The 19,171-nt window shown below is 55.0% G+C and overlaps 1 protein-coding gene across 1 annotated transcript in view; it reads right to left on the bottom strand.

Annotated features, from left to right (window-relative positions):
• KCNC1 (potassium voltage-gated channel subfamily C member 1) overlaps positions 1-19,171 on the bottom strand; it is a 45,242-nt gene that overhangs the window by 8,667 nt on the left and 17,404 nt on the right. Inside the window, exon 2 of the mRNA XM_036861537.1 lies at positions 1,834-2,767. Within this exon, the coding sequence (XP_036717432.1) occupies positions 1,834-2,767 (934 nt within the window). The remainder of the gene's footprint in view (positions 1-1,833; positions 2,768-19,171) is intronic.

Here is a 19,171-nt window from a genome sequence, read left to right as displayed (position 1 = left end):
GGGCCTGGAGCGAAGCTGGGGGGCTAGGCCCGCCCAGACCCTCCCCTAGAGCCCCAGGAATTTTCCTTGCCATGATGGCAGCTCCTGAGGTCAAACAGAAGGGCTAGCTAATCCAAAGCAGGAGGGTGGGGCAGGAGCTTTCCACGGCCCGTGCCTGGCTTGCTAAGCAGGAGCCACACCTTGGCTGGGGAGTCCAGCACCCCCCCCACCAGGTCCCCCTGTTCCAGCCTCTGAGACCCCTGCCCAGTCCCTGGCCCAGCCCAGAACACTAGCCACGTTCCTCTCAGGTGCCTACAGCAATCCCAGGGAGTGGGGAGGGGTATGGGGCTAGGCGAAGGGGCTGGGAAGTTCCCACGGACAGAGAAGTGGGCCTTGCGGGTACTGCTCCGGGCAGCGTAGCTGTAGGATGAAGCCGGATCCGGAGTAGGATGGGGGTGGGGGCCATCGGGGAAGAAAGAGTCAATCACCCACTGGGCCAGGGGGCACTTGCTCCTCTAGGGCTGAGCTAGCCTACAGCCCCCCTGCCTGCCCTGGGCACAGGGGTGTCTTCTGTAGACTAAACGCCACCTATCACTGACTCAGCCTTCCTCGCCCCGGCACTCCTTCTTAGCTCAGCGTTGTCATTCTTCTATGGGTCGTTCATTGCCTTCAAATTCCTGTGTCCACAGAATAAGTCGATGGTATTCCATGGGTAGAGGTAGACTATGGGCTTTATATCTTCGGACCAGAGCCCCATGATCAACTTTATGTGCTATGTGCAGGTTCTCATAAAACTGAGATAGTCCCATAACGAACCACTAGCCATGGAATATTAGAATATATCCCACGGTGACTAGTATTGTTTCATGGCCCCCCTCCCCCCCTCCCTGACCCCCACTGAATTCACGGGAAAGTGGTCATACACTGGTTGGGATGTCGTGTATTGCTGCTGCAGTCCCTACCGCCGGAAACAGGGAGAACTCTGAGTGGGAGGTTGTTTGCTGGTCTGTAGCGCTTTCATCTAAGCTGCCGGGTGGTGGCCCCCTCTAGTCCTTCGCTCACCAGCCGCTCCCATCAGAAGGCCACCGGAAACTCCCACTTGACCATCAACCCAAACAGACAACGTGAAAGCTAGAGTCACTCCAACAGGTTCCTAAAGATAAACGCTAAACTCTAGAGTGGTGGTGGTGGAAGATGAGTTGGTTCCGCATGCTGTGGGGTAAGTAAGCTTGTTACGTACGGAGGGCAAGAGGCGTCTCCCAGGACGCGCCTGGAGCTAGGCAGCCGGCATCAGAGCAGGAATGCTACTCAGCTATGGAGACAGGCTCTGTTGGGGGTGAGAATCCTTGCTGCTGCCTTTGCAGGGACCCTCCTGCTAGATCCCATGCACCATCTGTGCCACGCGCACGGCCTGAAGGGAGCCGTGTAAAGACCAAATCAGCAGCTGTCTGGCATTTCCGAATCACACCCGCCCCCACCCTGCCCCGACACTGGGTCAGTGGCCTGAGTCAGCGACTCACGCTCCACTCCTGCCCACCAAGCAGCAGTGCCCCCGGGGCTCCTGCCAAGAGAGTCCTCAGCAACCTCGCGGGCCATGTCATCTCTTCAGAACCCCACGAGACCAGCATGTTAACCTCCTTACCAGGGGCCACCAGTGAGGTTCTAGCAGGCTCTTGCCTCGTGAATTCGGCTGCCCAGCATCTCCCTGGGCCCCCAGACTCCACACCTCGAGATTGAGCGCAGGGTCCAGGGTCACCCATGGAACTAAGGAAGCAGTCTGACTGAATCTGGAATCATCGCTACAGGGGGCGGAGGTGAAAGGTCAGATCGACATGCCTCTAAGAGGTTTCCTACCTGCTCTGTTAATTTCTAAAATTTCTTCCTGGGCCAGCGGGCATGTGTCACTCTGAGTACTGTGGTGTGGAGAGTTTACAACAGATTTACAATAATTGGGAGATCCCAGCTGCGGTGGCCGCGGAATATGCTTCTTTTTTTTCTTTGGTAGTTTCTGCTTAGCCATGGCTAAGGAGTAATACATCCCGAAATTGTTCACAATGACGGGCACGGGCATGGCGATGGTCAGCACACCCGCCAGCGCACACAGCGCTCCCACCAACATGCCGGACCACGTCTGCGGGTACATGTCTCCGTAGCCCAGCGTCGTCATGGTGACCACGGCCCACCAGAAGCCAATGGGGATGTTCTTAAAGTGGGTGTGCTCACTGGCACTGGGGTCATTGGGCTGCGCCCCTATCCTCTCGGCATAGTAGATCATGGTGGCGAAAATCAGGACGCCCAGAGCCAGGAAGATGATGAGCAGTAAGAACTCATTGGTGCTGGCACGGAGAGTGTGGCCCAGGACGCGCAGGCCCACGAAGTGGCGGGTGAGCTTGAAGATGCGCAGGATACGCACGAAGCGGACGACACGCAGGAAGCCCAGCACGTCCTTGGCCGCCTTAGAGGACAGGCCGCTCAGGCCCACCTCCAGGTAGAAGGGCAGGATGGCCACAAAGTCAATGATGTTGAGCGAGTTCTTGATGAACTCCACCTTGTTGGGGCAGAAGACCACACGCATGAGGAACTCGAAGGTGAACCAGACCACGCAGACGCCCTCGATGTAGGTGAGGAAGGCCTCCGTCTCCGCTTCCCGGTAGTAGCGCACTTGCGTGCCATTCCGAACATTCTCGATCTCTGTCTTGTTCACGATGGGGTTGAAGCGCTCGTGGGTCTCCAGGCAGAAGGTAGTGATGGAGACCAGGATGAAGAAGAGGGAGGCAAAGGCCACATACTGTGGAGGAGAAACACACAGTGTCAGAGGGGAGGCCCTCCCCCCAGAGCAAAGAGACCCGGGGTGCCTCTGGGCTGGGTCCAGTCAGGGGCTGGGCTGCGGAAGATGCCTGCAGGATGCCCCTCCTGACATAGGCCAGGCTGACAGGCCACCTTTCCCTCTTCAGAGCACGGAGCACGGGGTTAGGAGGCTCGGGGGTTAAGACGTTGTGGCAGAGATTGCTCTGTTTTCACAAATGCCTTTCCTTTCCTCCTGGATGCACGACTAGACCATATCTCCCAGCCTCCCTCGGGGCTGGATGGGGTCACGTGACTGCGCTCAGGCCAGCGGACAGTGCACAAAAGGGTGTGCACTAAGGCCGGGCCTGGCTCACAAAACCTTCCTGCTCAACCTTCCATGCCTTCTTTCTTCCCCCAACTGCCAGTCAAATGCTGAAGCCCTAGGAAGCCAGCAGGGCCACCAGAAGGAAGTAGCCTGGGTCCCTGAAAAGAAAGACATCCACTAAATACATGGGTGGGAAATAAACTTCTACTGTCTTAAGACACTGTGATCTGGAGGTGATTTATTAAAGCATTTAGCTCCCCCCCACCCCGACTAATAAAAGTGACCTAGGTGGCGGAGGCAGAGGTTGGCAAAGAAAGGAGAAGGGGGAGCTATGGTGGAGGCAGGCCCCTCAGAGGCCACATCTCCCATCTTTCTTTCGTCCCTACGCTAGTCTATTCAATGTCTTTTTCATGGATCTGTACCTCATTCATGCCATCTCTTCATGTTCTATCCTATGTGGAATTGCAAAAGATATATCTGCCCCAGGGCCTTGGACACCTCTTTTACCCACTTCTCTCTATCATCCCAGGAACTCACACCACCATCTTGGAAGTGAGTTCCCCATCTTGGAGATATTGAAATAGAGGCTAAGTGGTCATTTGTCAGAGATGGTGTGTTGCAGGTTCAGGTATCAGGAGGAGAATTGGACCAGGGGTCCTCAAAGGCACCATAAACCATAGGGTCTGCTTCTCTCCTGCTGCTGCCTGCCAGCCCCAGAGTAGGGATGTGGGTGGGAGGGAAGAAGAAGCTGCTGGGGCGCTAGCCTTTCCAAACATATGTGGGTGCTTGCTCCTTTCAGACCCCCTCCCCGGTGAGAAGGAAATGGCCAGGATAACCCAGCCTGTCCGGAACCACCTGCTCTGGCCCTGAGCCCCTTGAGAAAGGTTCAGCAGACTCTTTGGTTTGGTTTGGTGGCCCCAGCTGATGACCCCCTGGGCTTCTCTGGCCCCCAGCAGACATGGGTACCCGAGGAAAGAGAGTCAAGCAGCTATCTGAGTTTCAAACCCTCCTACTCAGACTGAATTCCAGGCAAGGGCTCTTCTTACAGCCTCCAGTCGAGGTCCCTGGAACACTAACACTTCCCTGGGCAGGGGAACCCTGGCCAGGGGTTCTCCTCCAGGGGCCCAGCTGGTCATGTTCCCTCTGCTCCCCTCTCCTCTGGGCCCCCCTTCGCCCAGCCTGTCAAGACAGACCATGGCCAGTGCAAGGCCCTCTCCCTGGAGGCAGCTCTGGGCTATAGTCTAGAATGGGTGGCAAGTTCATTCTCCAGAGCTGCCTTCATAGAAAACTTCAAGGAGTGCCAAGGCCCCACCCTGTATCTGCCACAAGAGGCAGCCATGCTGCTTCTAGCAATTTCTTTAGTTTGTACTGATGCACCTCCCCACCTGGTGGTGGCCCTGTCTGGGCTGACCATGGCCATGGGACCTGGCACCCAACCTGGCAGAGATCCAGAAACTAAGAACTATGTAGACCTTCCAAGACACATTTCGGGTTGGGGGAAGGGGAGAGAAAAGGGGAAGAGACAAAGTCAGCATTTTAGAATGTCAGAGTAAGAGCAGCTTTTAGAGGTTATCTGGTCCAAGACACTACATGCTACAGATGGGAAGTCTGGGGTCCAGAAACAGGAAGTGATCTGCCCAAGCTGCTCATCATGGCATGCTAATACTCCTGCTGGTGTAGAGCATCGCGCAGTTTTCAAAAACTTTGTCCTAGACTACTGTCAAGTGTGACCCCTATGCATCCTTCCATCCATCCATCCATCCATCCTTCTTCTCTTCCTTCCTTCCTTTCTCCCTCCCTTCCATCCACTCATCTTTCCTTCCTTCTATCCTCTCTCCCTCCTTTTTATCCACACATCCATTCATCCTTCTTTCCTCCCTCCCTCTATTCCTTCCTTTCTTTGTTCCTCCCTCCCTCCTCTCCCTCTCTTCCATCCATCATGCATTCATTCATTCATCCCTTCCTCCTTCTCTTCTTTTTTCCTTTTTTTCTTCCTTCCTTCCTTCCCTCCTTCCTTCCTTCTTTCCTCCTACCCATCCATCCACCTGCCCATCCATCCATCCATCCATCCTTTCTTCCTTCCATTCCTCACCAGGCACCAGGTTATGCCCAGCACAGAGTGGAATAAGACCTCAGCCCAACCCCCAGGGAGGCCCCTGCACAGCTGAAGGTAAAGGACACACACAGAGACAAGTACAATGCAGTGGACTGAAAAGGTGAGCCCCCTCAGCCCTGCGATGCAGGTGGGGTTTGGACAAGGTGAGGCAGGGACTTAAGCCAGGTCTTCTGACTCCAGAAACAGCTCCTTAATGATCCAGATAGTGCTGACCTGGGACACCACAGAGGTAGACCAGGAAAGCAAAGTGGAAGCAACTGGAAGAGGTCACCAACTCTGATCCAGGTTTATCCAGCTCCAGCGCTCTTTCCATCACCCATTGTCAAAGCTCTTGGAGCTAAAAACACATCCCCAAATGCTGGGTATTTGGCCCTACATTCCCTCTGGAGGACCCCATCTTAGAGCTTGGAATTCACAGCCCAGGTTCCCAAGGGGTGGGTCACATTGGTCCCCTGGCCTTTTTGAGAGAGGGTAGGAAGACACACACTGAGAGTGTCTAAGGGATGCCAAGAAGCAGGGTCCACTGCGCCCCTGGGCTCCTGATCCTGGCCAGTGGTGGAAGGCAGGAGGCACTGCCCCTCCCCCCGCCCCATCAGCCATGGCATCCGCTTCCCAAACCATCCCACAGCTATCCTCCTCTGTCCCCTCGACTCACGTGGGACTCTCTCTCAATGGGGCCACTGCCATCAAGGCCAGCATGCTGTAGGCTTCGATCTCGGCCACGCCCAGTACAGTACCGCCTCCCCCCAGCTACCAGAGGGGGCAACCGTTGGAATCCCAGCTCTCTGCCCGCCACCTGGCCATGCTGCCCACAGAGAAAAGCCCTGACTCCTAAGCCTGGCACATGAGGCTCCCTGTGCCCTGGCCTCATCGACTTCCCAGGGTCCCCTCCCTGCCGCACCCAACATTCTTGCCACATGCAGCTGTCTGCTATATCTGACCCCCCCATCTCCATGTCTTGGCACTGCTGTTCCTGCCTCCAGGGTGTTCCTGCCGATCTCCGTGTGGAAAAACCCATCCGTCCATCGGTGCCCCACTAAGTAGCCCTTCTCCCAGGACACCTTTCCCGGTGAGACTTCCTCTTGGCAGCTGGGGCCCTTAGGAGGCAGCAAATGCAGGGACGCCCCCCCCCCCAACAAGGAATGTCTAAATCCCCCTCCAGGGAGGCAGTGAGCCTGTCTCCGACTCGTGCTCGTTAGTGCTTGCGGAATCTCATGGGAACAGCTCAGAGAGGGCACTGATGTCCCCGGAGCCTTCTCCCTCCCTCCCAGGTGCCCCCAAAGGCCCTCAGAGCTCTCGTCCCATTTGCTCCTCTCACAGGACAGGTTCTGATGGGAAAACTGAGGCCCAGAAAGAGGTCAGGTCTTCTAAAATTAGGGTAGACAAAATCCTTGGTTCTCAGCCAGCGATGGCCATCCCGTCTAGATTCTTTCCTCTCTGCGCCCCAGTGACCAAGGAGTGGGGCCGGGGGGTGGGCAGCAGCAGCCAGGCCTAGAGCCGGACACCAGGACTTCTTCCCCAGGGGAGCCGGGGAGGTGGCAGCCAGGCCCTCCTGGCACCCTCCTGGGTGCCTTCCTGGACTCTGCGGCCCATGCGCCTGGTCCTTTGTCACAGGCAGGGCCCCAGCAACATCCGGGTCCAAGTGGGCCCTTAGGAGGGCTGCGGAGGAAGGTGCCCCTGGCTTGCTCAGACTGCCACAATCTCCCAAGCCTAGCGACTAGCAGGTCAGCCCCAGCGCATCAAAGCCACAGCAAGAGCCCGCAGCCAGGTGAGCCCCCAGCGCCCTCCTGTCTATCCTCAGGGAAGCTGAGCCAGGAAGGAGAGAGGAGAAGCTGTCAGGGCTGAGGACCTACTGTGCGCCTTTAATCCTCCCACAGACCTGGTGAGACAGGTGGTCGTACCCCACTGTGCCAAAAAGGAAACCCAAGTACAGAGAGGTTCAGGGACGAAACCAAGGTTTAAGGCTAGTGATGAAGCTGAGGCTTGAACGCAAGTGGTTCTGGCTCCGTAATCTAAGCTCTGTCCACCACCAGCGGTACCAAAGCTCTCGGGGGCTAACAACACAGCTCCGCGCAATGGGGAGCCAGCCCTAATTATACGTGGATGGCTCCATCTTGGAGGTTGGCACCCACAGCTTGGACTCCCTGAGGGCAGGTTATGTCTGTCCCCAGTGAGGGAGAGAGCCAGGGTACTTGGACCCACAGGCTGGAGCCCAGGACACCTGAAATGGTCTTGGCTCATTGCCCAGGGCTTGCTAGCACCTGGGGCAACAGCAGCCCCAGGGGCGGGGAGGCTGCCCCGTTCTGCTCAGGGAGGCAATGCCGACAGCAGCCCTGGGTGGCTCAGCCTGCATGCTTACCTGGCCCACCTCTTGGCAAGACCCAGAGAGGGCAGGCTGAGAGATGACCACAACTTGTTCAGGGAGCTCAGCCAGAGGGAGGGGGTGGGTGCACGGGGATGGGGAGTTCCTGGGATCAGCCGATCCTGACAGGGAGGGAGGCAGGCCCAGGTAGCCTGGCAGGCCCACGTAGCAAGCCTTGGAAGCTGTTTCTGCAGTCACCCTGGGCTGTCACTCTCAGGACTGTAGGGGCTGCAGTCAAGGGCCGGGGGCTGCACCCCATGTGAGCTGTCTGCCTTCCAATCCCCAGTCACCCGGAGGACAGTCACCCACAGACATGCACAGCTACCCGGAGCACGCGCCTCACCTGTTACCTAAGTACCTACCCTGTGGTGCATGACCGCACATACACAGAAGACACACGCATGGATCGTACTGAAACATATCACTGCCCCCCAAGCATGAGCACCCAGGCGCTGTACCGCGAGGCGCGCAGCCCCATACCTCCCCCTCGCAGCCTGTGCGTGTGCACTCGGAGCACACGGACGGTCACCACACCGCGCACCTCCTACAAACACCCCAGACCCCAGGCATTGCCGCACAGCTGGCCTCTCCCCTGCCCACCTCGCCCCCGCTGGGTGGGACTGACTCGGTGTCTGTCTCTCCTGCAGGATGGCAGCCCCAGCCCGTCTCGCCTCAGCCTCCTCAGCCTTCCCTGATGCCCTCACCTGTCTCCCTGCCCAGACAGTGCCAGCTCCTGGATCTCCCGTCTCTACACCTGCCTGTCACCCACCGGCTTCCTGATTTGCTGCCGCCTGCCGGACCCCGTGCCCTTCCCTCAGCCCACCACAGCAGCAGCTCCCCACACCCAGGACCCAGGCCAGCTGGGAGGCCAGCCCTCCTGGGCTTCTAGTCTAATGGGGGGCACAAAGGGAGCTTTGCCCGGCAGCCCAGGGCCAACTGTCACCCAGCCTGGCCACACCTCAGAGGCCACCCTGTGAAATTTCAAGACAACACAGGCAAGATAGCCTGATAATGCAGCATAAACCCAAACTGGTAGTTCTGGCTTTTCTTTCTTTCTTTCTTTCTTTCTTTCTCTTTTTTTTTTTTTTCAGAATCACAAACTGTGAGAGGCCCACCAATTGTGTTCTAGAAAGAGGTAGCCATGGCAACAGAGCGAAGCATCCCATTTCTATGGTAACCGGGGTGGTGAGACTGTTGGCTGTAAAGTCAGACAAACCTACTAACGATCTGTTGACTTAAGAAGATATTTTATAAATCACCAAGTTATTTTTATCATAACCCCACCCCTGAAACTATAAATCAGAAAGGCAATTTACTATCTATTAAAATGACCAATATGTGCTATGACTTCCATTATAAATTATTTATGCCACAGTCATCTTTAGAAAATTGTGCTTGTCTTTTGGAACTGTTCAGGGGTTCACCGTGGAGATCTGTGTTCTTGCAGTTTGGCGTTCCAGGAGCAAGGCGATGGCTGTAATGTGGTGCAGGGACCAACATTCTGGTCTGGTGGCTCACTCACTGCGTGACCTTGGCAGGCCACCTCCCCTCTCTGGGCCTCAGTTTCATCACTGGTACAATGAGGGCTGGACTTGGTCCCTTCTGAGGATTCTGAGACCGGCTGAGGCTGTAGGCAATGGGGCTAATCAGGGGAGCCCTGGCTCGTGTCCAGGCCCCAAGCCCCTAGAGGCTTCAGGTCAGTTTTTCCACCTAATTAAGTCTGCCCAGCGGGGGTGTACAGCGTTTGAGTTAATCCATGCAGAGTCAGTGCTGCAGAGCAGGAGGGATGGCCAATTGACCTAAATAAATTGTCAGTCGAGTTGAGTTTGGAAACTGAATTAGACTCGTCTGGACTTCCTTGGGCTGGGCATGCCCAGAGTATGCTGTGCTGGCTGAGCACATCATAGCTTATGGGGGGGCAGGAGGGGTCTTTGGGGTCCAGTCCCATTTTGGTCTGCTAATAAATGCCTCCGCATGAACCCCCAGAGGCCTGGCTGGGACCTGAGCATTCTGTCCAGCATCCGGGTCTCCACCCCATTCCTTTGCACTAATCCTCCCCTTTTGGCACCCAGCTCAGGGAGCAGCAGGTGGGAGGTGCTTCCCATGGTGCTATGTGGAGGGTGTGAGCGGGAGTGTGTGAAAGTGTGTGCAGAGAACATGCCGTGTAGAAGGTCTGTGTGCTGGGAGGGGAGTGTGGGGGAGGGGAGAGGTGGTGTGTAAATGTGGAGTAGCTGTGTACATGGTGAAGGTGTGTCACCTGTTTATGTCACCTGACTCTAGGCATGTGCCAGAGGCTCATGTAACTGGTCACTGTGTGTGATGTATGTGGTTCATATAGGTGGTAGAAGTGTGTTTGTGTGTGCAAAAGGACATGTATGGGGTGTGATGTGTGTGTATAAGGACATGTGTGGGGTGTGATGTGTGTGCATAAGGACACACATGGGGTGTGATGTGTGTGTATAAGGACATGCATGGGTTGATGTGTGTGTATAAGAACATGCCTGGGTGTGATGTGTGTGCATAAGGACATGCATGGGGTGTGATGTGTGTGTGCATAAGGACATGCATGGGGTGTGATGCGTGTGTGCATAAGGACATGCGTGGGGTGTGATGTGTGTGCATAAGGACATGCATGGGGTGTGATGTGTGTGTGCATAAGGACATGCATGGGTTGATGTGTGTATATAAGAACATGCATGGGTGTGATGTGTGTGTATAAGAACATGCATGGGTGTGATGTGTGTATAAGGACATGTATGGGGCATGATGGTGTGTGTGTATAAGGACATGCGTGGGGTGTGATGTGTGTGTGCATAAGGACATGCATGGGGTGTGATGTGTGTGCATAAGGACACGCGTGGGGTGTGGTGTGTGTGTACATAAGGACATGCGTGGGCTGTGATGTGTGTGCATAAGGACGTGTGGGGTGTGATGTGTGTGCATAAGGACACACGTGGGGTGTGATGTGTGTGCATAAGGACACGCGTGGGGTGTGATGTGTGTGTATAAGGACACACGTGGGGTGTGATGTGTGTGTATAAGGACATGCGTGGGGTGTGATGTGTGTGCATAAGGACATGCATGGGGTGTGATGTGTGTGTACATAAGGACATGCGTGGGGTGTGATGTGTGTGCATAAGGACATGCGTGGGGTGTGATGTGTGTGCATAAGGACATGCGTGGGGTGTGATGTGTGTGCATAAGGACATGCGTGGGGTGTGATGTGTGTGTACATAAGGACATGCATGGGTGTGATGTGTGTGTATAAGGACATGCCTGGGTGTGATGTGTGGGCATAAGGACGTGTATGGGGTGTGATATGTGTGCATAAGGACATGCATGGGTGTGATGTGTGTGTATAAGAACATGCATGGGTGTGATGTGTGTGTATAAGGACATGTATGGGGCATGATGGTGTGTGTGTATAGGGACATGCCTGGGTGTGATGTGTGTGTGTGTGTATAGGGACATGTATAGCATGGGGTGTGTGTGTGTGTGTGTGTGTGCGCGTGTGTGTATGGGCATCTCCTAGGAGAATCAGGGTCTGGCTGGGCACTCTGGACATGTGTTCTCTGAGTTGAGACCATGACCCTTGTCCATGCTAGAGATGGTCCCTCACACACTAGCCAAGGGGGGTGGTGCCCCTTCCCTGGGACTGTCTCTGACTGAGAGAAAAAGGGTAGACAGGGTGGAGGTGGGCTAAAGGCCACTGCACCAGCCCAGGGAAGGCGACAGGGAGGCAGGGCTGTGCCCAGATGGGAATCCCCTCATCCCACTGCACTGCCCCCCTCAGTCCCGGGTGCTGTAGCCTGGGTAGTGGGGGAACCAAGGGCAGGAAAGGCCATGCCCAGGCCTCAGGGAGCCCAGACTTTTCCAGTGGGACAACAACCCACTTCACTGAATTCATTCTCTGGATTCCAGACCCAGGTCATATCCAAAAAGGGCTGCCTCAACAGCTAGGCTGGCAACTTTTGAGGTGGCAGAGGTTCTGTGTTGCTTTCATTCCAAGATGCACATTTTGGAAATGAAAATGTCATAAAATATACACATCCTTAAAATAGTATATCTTCTCATATCCCCAACATGCTGTTATTTAGCTCATGGCATAGTTGAATCCATGGTACTTTGGACTTAGGAAAACACAGTCATTAGAAACCCAGAGCAGCAAGACAGAGGGGCCCTCAGAGGTTTTGATCCAAAAGCCGCCCCTTGTGGCCGGAATGGGGAAATGGAGGCAGAGCCTCCCGCCCAAGGTCATGGAGCTCACAGGGGTGAGAGTCAGGTTCTCCTGAAACGTCAGTTCTGGGCTTTCATCATCGTGGCCTCTGAGCCTTTGCTCATTTAACACGCGCTCCCAGGCCTCTCTGCTCTCCAGGTCCCGCCTGCCTTCTAGACCCTGGGTCAAAAGCAGCACAAGTCCGTCTGTCAAAGGAGGCAGCAGCTGGAACAGAAATGGCCGGACCTTGAGGTCAGACCAGCCTGAGTTTGGGGCCCGGCTCGGCTGGTGACCTTGGACATCACCCCTTTCTGAGCCTTCATTCCTGGACAGGGAAGGGGTGGATAACATTCCCTGCCTCCCGGCTGGTTGTGATAATGGGATGAAACAACACACAGAAAGTAAGAAGGAGGTGCTTGAACGCGTTGCTTCCGTCCCTACAAACTGGCCGCCTCTCGCCTCAGCGGGCCCTCCCGCCCGGCCCTCTCCCATCACAGCAGCACCTTCCGCATCAGAGGACCTCAGATGTAAAAAAAGCCAAGAATCTTATAGTCACAGAACCGCTGAGCTGGAGGCACCCGGGAGACTGAGGCGGACGTGCCCCCGCATCACAAAAGAACACGACTGTCCTTCACAGAGTCACCCCATGCCCACGCTCAGCCATGTGGCACGAGTGAGGCCGAGCCCACGCTTCTGTGCAGGCCTGGCCGAGCAGCACGGTGACCAGTCTGCCCCCCCGAGGGCCAGTCCTGGTCCCTGAGGACAAGGGGAGGGGTGTTTCCTGAGGGATGGCCCCTGAGGGACCCAGTGGGATAGGGTCAGAGGAGAAGTCTCTGGATTTAACAAGAAGGAGAAGGTGGCGGGGGCCTAACCCAACACCCTGGAAGGGTGGAAGGGAAAGCAGGGGGTAAGAGGCCCTCCCTGGGGGAGTTTGGTGGGGCACGAAGGAGGCGGGAGCGGGCGGAGGCCGGTGTGCTGGGGGAGCACCGCGGAGTGGAGATGCAGATGCAGAGCCCTTGGCCGCACCCAGAGTTGTGGGTGGGACCAGACATCTACCTTTAATTTGTGTCCTCTGTCGTTCTGATGCCGCCAGCCCCATCCTGGCACATGGGATCCATGAGGCCAGATAAGACCCAACTGCCTGGCAGCTCTGACACATGACGGACCTCATCAGCCTGAGACCACATTTAGGGGCTGGGAAGCAGGCGGCAAGGCAGAAGGAGAAGCGTCCTGGGCTTGACTTCAGAGACCTGAGTTCAAATCCCAGCTCTGCCACTGGAGGTGTGACTGCAGGCAAGTCACTTTTTGCAGACTCAATCCCATCATTCTTAAAATGAGGACAATAATAAGAATAATAACACATTCCAGGAAGTAAGGCACTATTGAAGGGCCTGGGGGAAAAGGCCAGGTGTCTAGGGCTTCCCCAGATCCAGGGTGGAATTCTAGGGCAGGAAGAAACCCCAAGACTGCCAGTTCTTTTGCTTACTGGTATTCCAGGAGCTGGGCCAAGGCTTCCCTCCACAAAAATCCAAACACAGCATTTTGGGTTTTCTTCCACCCAAATCGCTGGGGGTGGGGGAGTGACTGCAAGGAGTAGCAGCAACAGCTAAAGGGAGAAATGTGTCTAACTTTAGGCTTTTTTCCCCTAATTTTTTCTGCTCCTGTTGTGACCACTTGCCTGCAAACAGCAAACCAGGAGCAAATGACAGCCTCGTGAGAGCCAATAGCACAGCCCGCAGAGCCTGTTTCCCGGGGCCGCGGCCCAAGGTGGGGTTGTGTCCCAGACCCCGCGCTGCAGCCTCCAGCTGGTGAGGGCCACGCTGCTCAGGGCGACGGTGACGTAACATGCCCACTTCCACGGGGTCTTCCACGTGAGCCCCGGCCTTTGGGCTGGGAGGAAACGAGGCTTGACAGGAAAGGACACCCAAGGTCACGCGATGAGCTCCGGGCTTCCCGGCCTAACTCCAGTGACAAGAGGGAGGCTGGTAACAGCAGCTTCCTGCTCTCGAGCAGCCCTGCTTCCTGGGCTCTCTGTGCCTCGTCTCATTTAAACTTCACACCAGCCCAGGGCGGTAAGTTCTGCTGTTACCACTGCTTTTCAGACAACGAGTCTGAGGTTTAGAGAAGAGAAGATTCTTGCCCAAGGTCTCAGAGGTTCTCAGTGGCAGGATCGGTCCTACTTCAAAGCCCTGCATTTCAGGCCTCCCCCAGGCCCCTTAGGCAGCCAGGCAGGATGTCCACAGTGCAGGTCGGCTTGGCTGTGCCCCGTGAGATGGGCACGGCTGCTCCAGCTTCATTTCGACTTTAGCCAGCCACAAGGCTGGGTGCCTTAACAGAGTGGGGCTGTGCCGTCCCAGTGCGCCCCTGCGGTCCCACAGGCCAGGAAGGCTGGGTGTCAGGGTCCCAAGAGGGGCCATCAGGAACCAACTTCCCACCCACTCCTGTGACCTGAGAGTCCCTTCTGGGAAACAGATAGTGAACACCCTCTCCTGTTAGCATCTGAAACTTGGAGAAATACCAGTATTCCACACAGGAAATTCCTCTTCTAGTTTAGGACTTCGAACTGTGTCAACTGTTTCCTGACGTGCTTGTCTACTTTTCTATTAGTAAACAATGACTTATGGAACCCTTCATATTTCCTCTTTTGCTCTGACTGCTAGGGAGCTCAGTTAAATGTGATGCTCAGTTCCAGACCAATCTTTTACCTGGGTTTGGGGTATCACTATTTCTTCTCTTCATTATACGAGTCTTATTTTTTCTTTTATTTTCTTCTTTATTTCTAAGGATTCTGTTGTATGTGTATCTCATGGGCCTCAAACATCTTTGTGACACAGATTGGAATAAGAAATACGCGACTGAGACTCCCAGATGAGGAAGTGAGCAGGAAGGCACTCCCTACAGGGGCAGTTCAATAATCCCCTCTGGAGTAACCCTGAGCAACATCTCTGCTGGTGACCGCCAGCGATGGGGAGCTCCCGAGGCCACATTCTGTCTTTGGACAGCACTCCAGACATGCATTTCTTTCATGTTTAAGTCAACCTCCCTGCCTCTTTCTCCCAGTGATCCCAGTTCTGCCCTCTGGGGTCACCAGGACACACCTGCTCCCCTTTCTCCCTCTGACGGCCCTGCCCACACCTGCAGATGGGCCTCAGGACCCACCCTGAGCCATCCCTCCTGTGCACCAGGCTTCCGCCAGCTTCTGTCCACACTCTTTTTCTTGGGCCAGCTCCCCTGGCTGTTTCAGAGCCTGGTTTTGTTAAGCACTCACTGTGCGTGGCCACATGGATGGCACACTTTGCCCTTTTCAATGCTCACAACCACCTCAGTAGTGGGAATATTTGTCTCTGTTGAGCCTCACTGACCTCTGCTATAAAGTAATAATGACGACTGTTGCAAACATGATCTCATTTATCTTTAAAAACCTCCCCAAGGGAAGTGTCATTAACTCCACTTTGCAGATGAGAAAACTGAGGTTCAGAGTGGTTAAGACGTGTGCAAAAAAAACCAAACCCCACACAGATCGGAAGTGATAAGCAGAATTTGAAACCAGGTCTCTCTGACTCTAAAACCAGCACACTCCAGGGCTTCCACTTATAAATCTCTTTCATATCCATACACACACACACACACACACACACACACACACACACACACACCAGCTGGGCCATCAGCCAGACAGCCTTGATTGCCCCCATTTGGCAGATGAGAAAACTGAGGCTCCAAGCTCCATGAAGTGTCCACTAGGAATCCACTGGGAAATTTCCCCCCAGTACCCACTTATGTTTTAGCATCGAGTCAAGGGTCCTGACTCCCCATAGGGTGTGCATGTGTGTGTGTATATATATATATGTGTGTGTGTGTGTGTGTGTGTGTGTGTGTGTGTGTGTGTTGGGGGGAGAGGAATAAAAAGATGACCCCAAGAGGAAGAGATCAGGGAGGGCAGTGGACACAACCCAGGTGGGACCACAGCTAACTGCCCACCTGTGCTCCCTCCAACAAAGATTTATGCCTTATCCCAGGCCTGTGCTGGGCACTGGGTACAGAATGAGCAAAAACAGTCACAGCTCCTAGCAGGGGAGACTGACATTTATCAGATAACCAGACAAGCAAATACGTACCTGTATGAGGGGACGAGGGCTTTGAGGGGAATGCACACGGCGTTCTATGGGCCTTTAACAAGTCTTGGGGTTGGAGTGGCTCCCACGAGGAAGTGACAAGTGTACGGAGGTTGGAAGGATGGGTAAAAATCACTAGGGAAATGCAGAGTGCAAGGAAGAGCATTCTAGCAGAAAGAATGGGAAAAATTCCCGGTCCTCACGTTCCTTGACCATCAGCAGCATCTGAGACAGCTGATCACTCCCTCCTTTTTGTTACACTTTCTAGGGCCCTGCAGTCTCTTGATTTTCCTCCCACCTGACTGGCTGTTCCTTCTTGATGTCCTGTGCCATCTTGTCCCCAGCCTCTAACTCTTGGGGTGCCCCAGAGTGCAGTCCTTGGGCCTCTTCTCCATCTATACTCATTCCCTTACCGATTTACCCAGTTTGAAGGCTTAAATACCATCGCCTATTCAAACACCATTGACTGCACACTCCCAGATATTTATCTACAGCCCAGCACTTCTCCTGAACTCGGGACTTCAGCATCCAGCTCCCTTGCGTCTCTGCGGTGGAGGTCTACTAGCCGCCTCTCCAACTCAGCACGTCAACTGAGCGCCTGTACCACCTCCACCCCTGGCAGCTTTCTCCATCACATGAGATGGCAACCCTATCCTCCCAGGACATTCTTGCCAAAAACTCTGGAGTCATCCTTGACACTGCTCTTTCTGTCACACCTCACAGTTAATTATAAGGAAACCCTCTTGGCTCAGATTGAAATAAATCCGGAATCTGACCACTTCCCAGCACCACTCTTACCACCCGGTCCCAGGCATCATCAGCTCCCCCTAGATTACGCTAAGAGCATCTTAACTGGTCTCTCGGCTTCCAATATTCCCGGTGCTCTAGGACTGTTTTCAACATAGCAGCCAGGTGATCCTTTCAAAATGTAAATCTGATCGTGCCATTTCTCTCCTCAAAACCCTGCACTGGGTCCCCATTTCTCTCGTAGGAAAAGCCAAGGTCCTCGCAACGCCCTGCCGGTCCCCACGTGATCAGGTCCTCCATTCCCCTCCGAGCTCCTCTCCTATCACTGCCACCCTTCGCATGTTCCAGCCACACCGCCTCCTCAAACATGATCCTTAAACACGCCAGACACACGCCTGCCTTAGGGCCCTCACACCGCCTGTTCCCTCTGCCCAGATCCCCCTTCCCCGCATCCTCATGGCTCATTCCCTCGCCGTCGCATGAGGCCCACTCTGACCATTCTAAAATCTCTGCCAGCGTCCCTCACTAATTGGATTTTCCTTCCTCTGCTTTGCCCCATTAGGCACGTACCATCTTCGAACACTAACTTTTCCCCAGCTTTACTGAGGTATAACTTATATACAATATACATATACCTTTTGTATACAACATATACAGTAACATTCACCCATTCTAAGTATCCAGTTGTACGACGCTGGCATGTCACACTATCCAATTTGCTTATTTTCATCTCTGTTGTTTGTCTACTGAGGTATAACTTATATACAATATACATATACCTTTTGTATACAATATATACGGTAACATTCACCCATTCTAAGTATCCAGTTGTACGACGCTGGCACGTCACACCATCCAACTTGCTTATTTTCATCTCTGTTGTTTGTCTCTCTCCGCCCTTAGCATGTAAGGTCCATGAGGTGGCTGGATCTGAGGACCAGGACCGGCCCCGCCATCTAGCTCAGCCATAACCCGCCCACTAGAAGGGGAAGAGGGGCCCCTTCCCCGGGAGCCAGGAGCACAGCTAAGCAAGAGCACAGCTGCCCATCCTGTGTGTCTGCTTGTCTCAACCCATCCACCTACACAATGGGTACCACAAAGTTTACTCCCGCAGCCTCCTTAGGAAGTGACCCCTCCTCTGATGACCACTTTCCCTCGCCTGCACGGGCAGTGCACACAAGCACTGACTCACTGATAGCGCATCTGCCTCTACCCTGCGACGCGCACAATCGTTGATTTCAGACCTGTGTTTACACCAGCACTAGCCACACTTACAGCAGATCTGTGGCCACACTGGGAAAAGGATAATCTCTATCCATGCATCTATGACTAACCTGGCCACAGATGCAGTCGCTAATCTTTCAGCTGTGTTCTCATCGGCTCCTTCCTCACAGAGGTGGTGTGTTACACTGGCAATGGGCAGTGACTGAGCGCAGATCCAGGTCTACACTGGCAGTGGGTACACCCATTGACAGCAGACTCATGTCTACACAGGCAGCAGGCACAATCACGTTCACCTCTTGTCAATGGGCACAAAGACCTGCATCCCCACTGGCCGTGAACGTGGATGAGGAGGGTGGGCACAAGGGCACGAAGTTCCTTTTCAGAGAGGGCCAGACATAGCCTCCCCTCCCAGCAGGCTGCCAGCTGAAGGCTCTCGTTGTGGAATTCAACAGCCCGAGTCCTGCCTAGGGGACAGAACTGGCGTGGGAACGTGGAATTCAAAACCCGCATGCGGGCCCTGGAGTGCAGAATCTGGAATCTGGGGCACATGGCGAGGAGATGAGGCCACGTCTATTCCCAGCGCCTTGCGATCACTCAAGGTGAGGAGAGACTCGGGCTGTGTGACTCCCAGCGCTGCCCGCCCCCTCCCCACCCCACTCCCGGGCCTGGCCCAGCCAGCCCAGGCTTAAAAAAGCACCAGGAAATGTCACTTTCTTTTTGAGGCGGTGCGATGGGAGGAGAGGGCCCAGGCACTTTAGCTGCCGGCCTATTCAAAGGCAGGGAACAGTGCCAGTGCCTTCAAGTCCTGAAGCCCATTTCCTACCCAGGCTGGATGGAATTCCAGCCCCTTCTCCGGCGGGCGGACGGAGCCCTGTCTAGTGCCAGCCCAGAGGCCCCAGCCTGCCCGACAGCCCAGCCAGGGTTCTGACTGGGGCTGCGTGACTCCCGTGTCTGCCCAAGCCAGGATGGGGCCTGTGGCCTGAGCAGGCTCAGGGACTCAGGGGCTGTGGCTGGACCAGGTACCAGTCACTGTGCTGGGCCGCTGTGCTAGGCTGGCTCAGGGTGGCAGCTCTGGGCCCCGGCCACTGACTGCCGAATGTTTGGCCTGGATGATGCCTGCTGCCTGCTCCCACTGTGCTGCCATTTCCCCATCTGCAAAGCGAGGGGTGGCTCAGACACCCTCCAGCTCCTCTTCTAGGGTCCCTGTGTTACCCTCAACAACATCTCGATCCTACCAGAGACATAGCCTGGATGAGAGACCAGTGAGGGTGGATTCCTCCTGAGGGAAGGAAGCTCCAAC

Source organism: Balaenoptera musculus, chromosome 8, assembly GCF_009873245.2.
Source record: "Balaenoptera musculus isolate JJ_BM4_2016_0621 chromosome 8, mBalMus1.pri.v3, whole genome shotgun sequence".
Lineage (NCBI taxonomy): Eukaryota > Metazoa > Chordata > Mammalia > Artiodactyla > Balaenopteridae > Balaenoptera > Balaenoptera musculus.
This window is presented reverse-complemented; position numbering and strand designations above follow the sequence as displayed.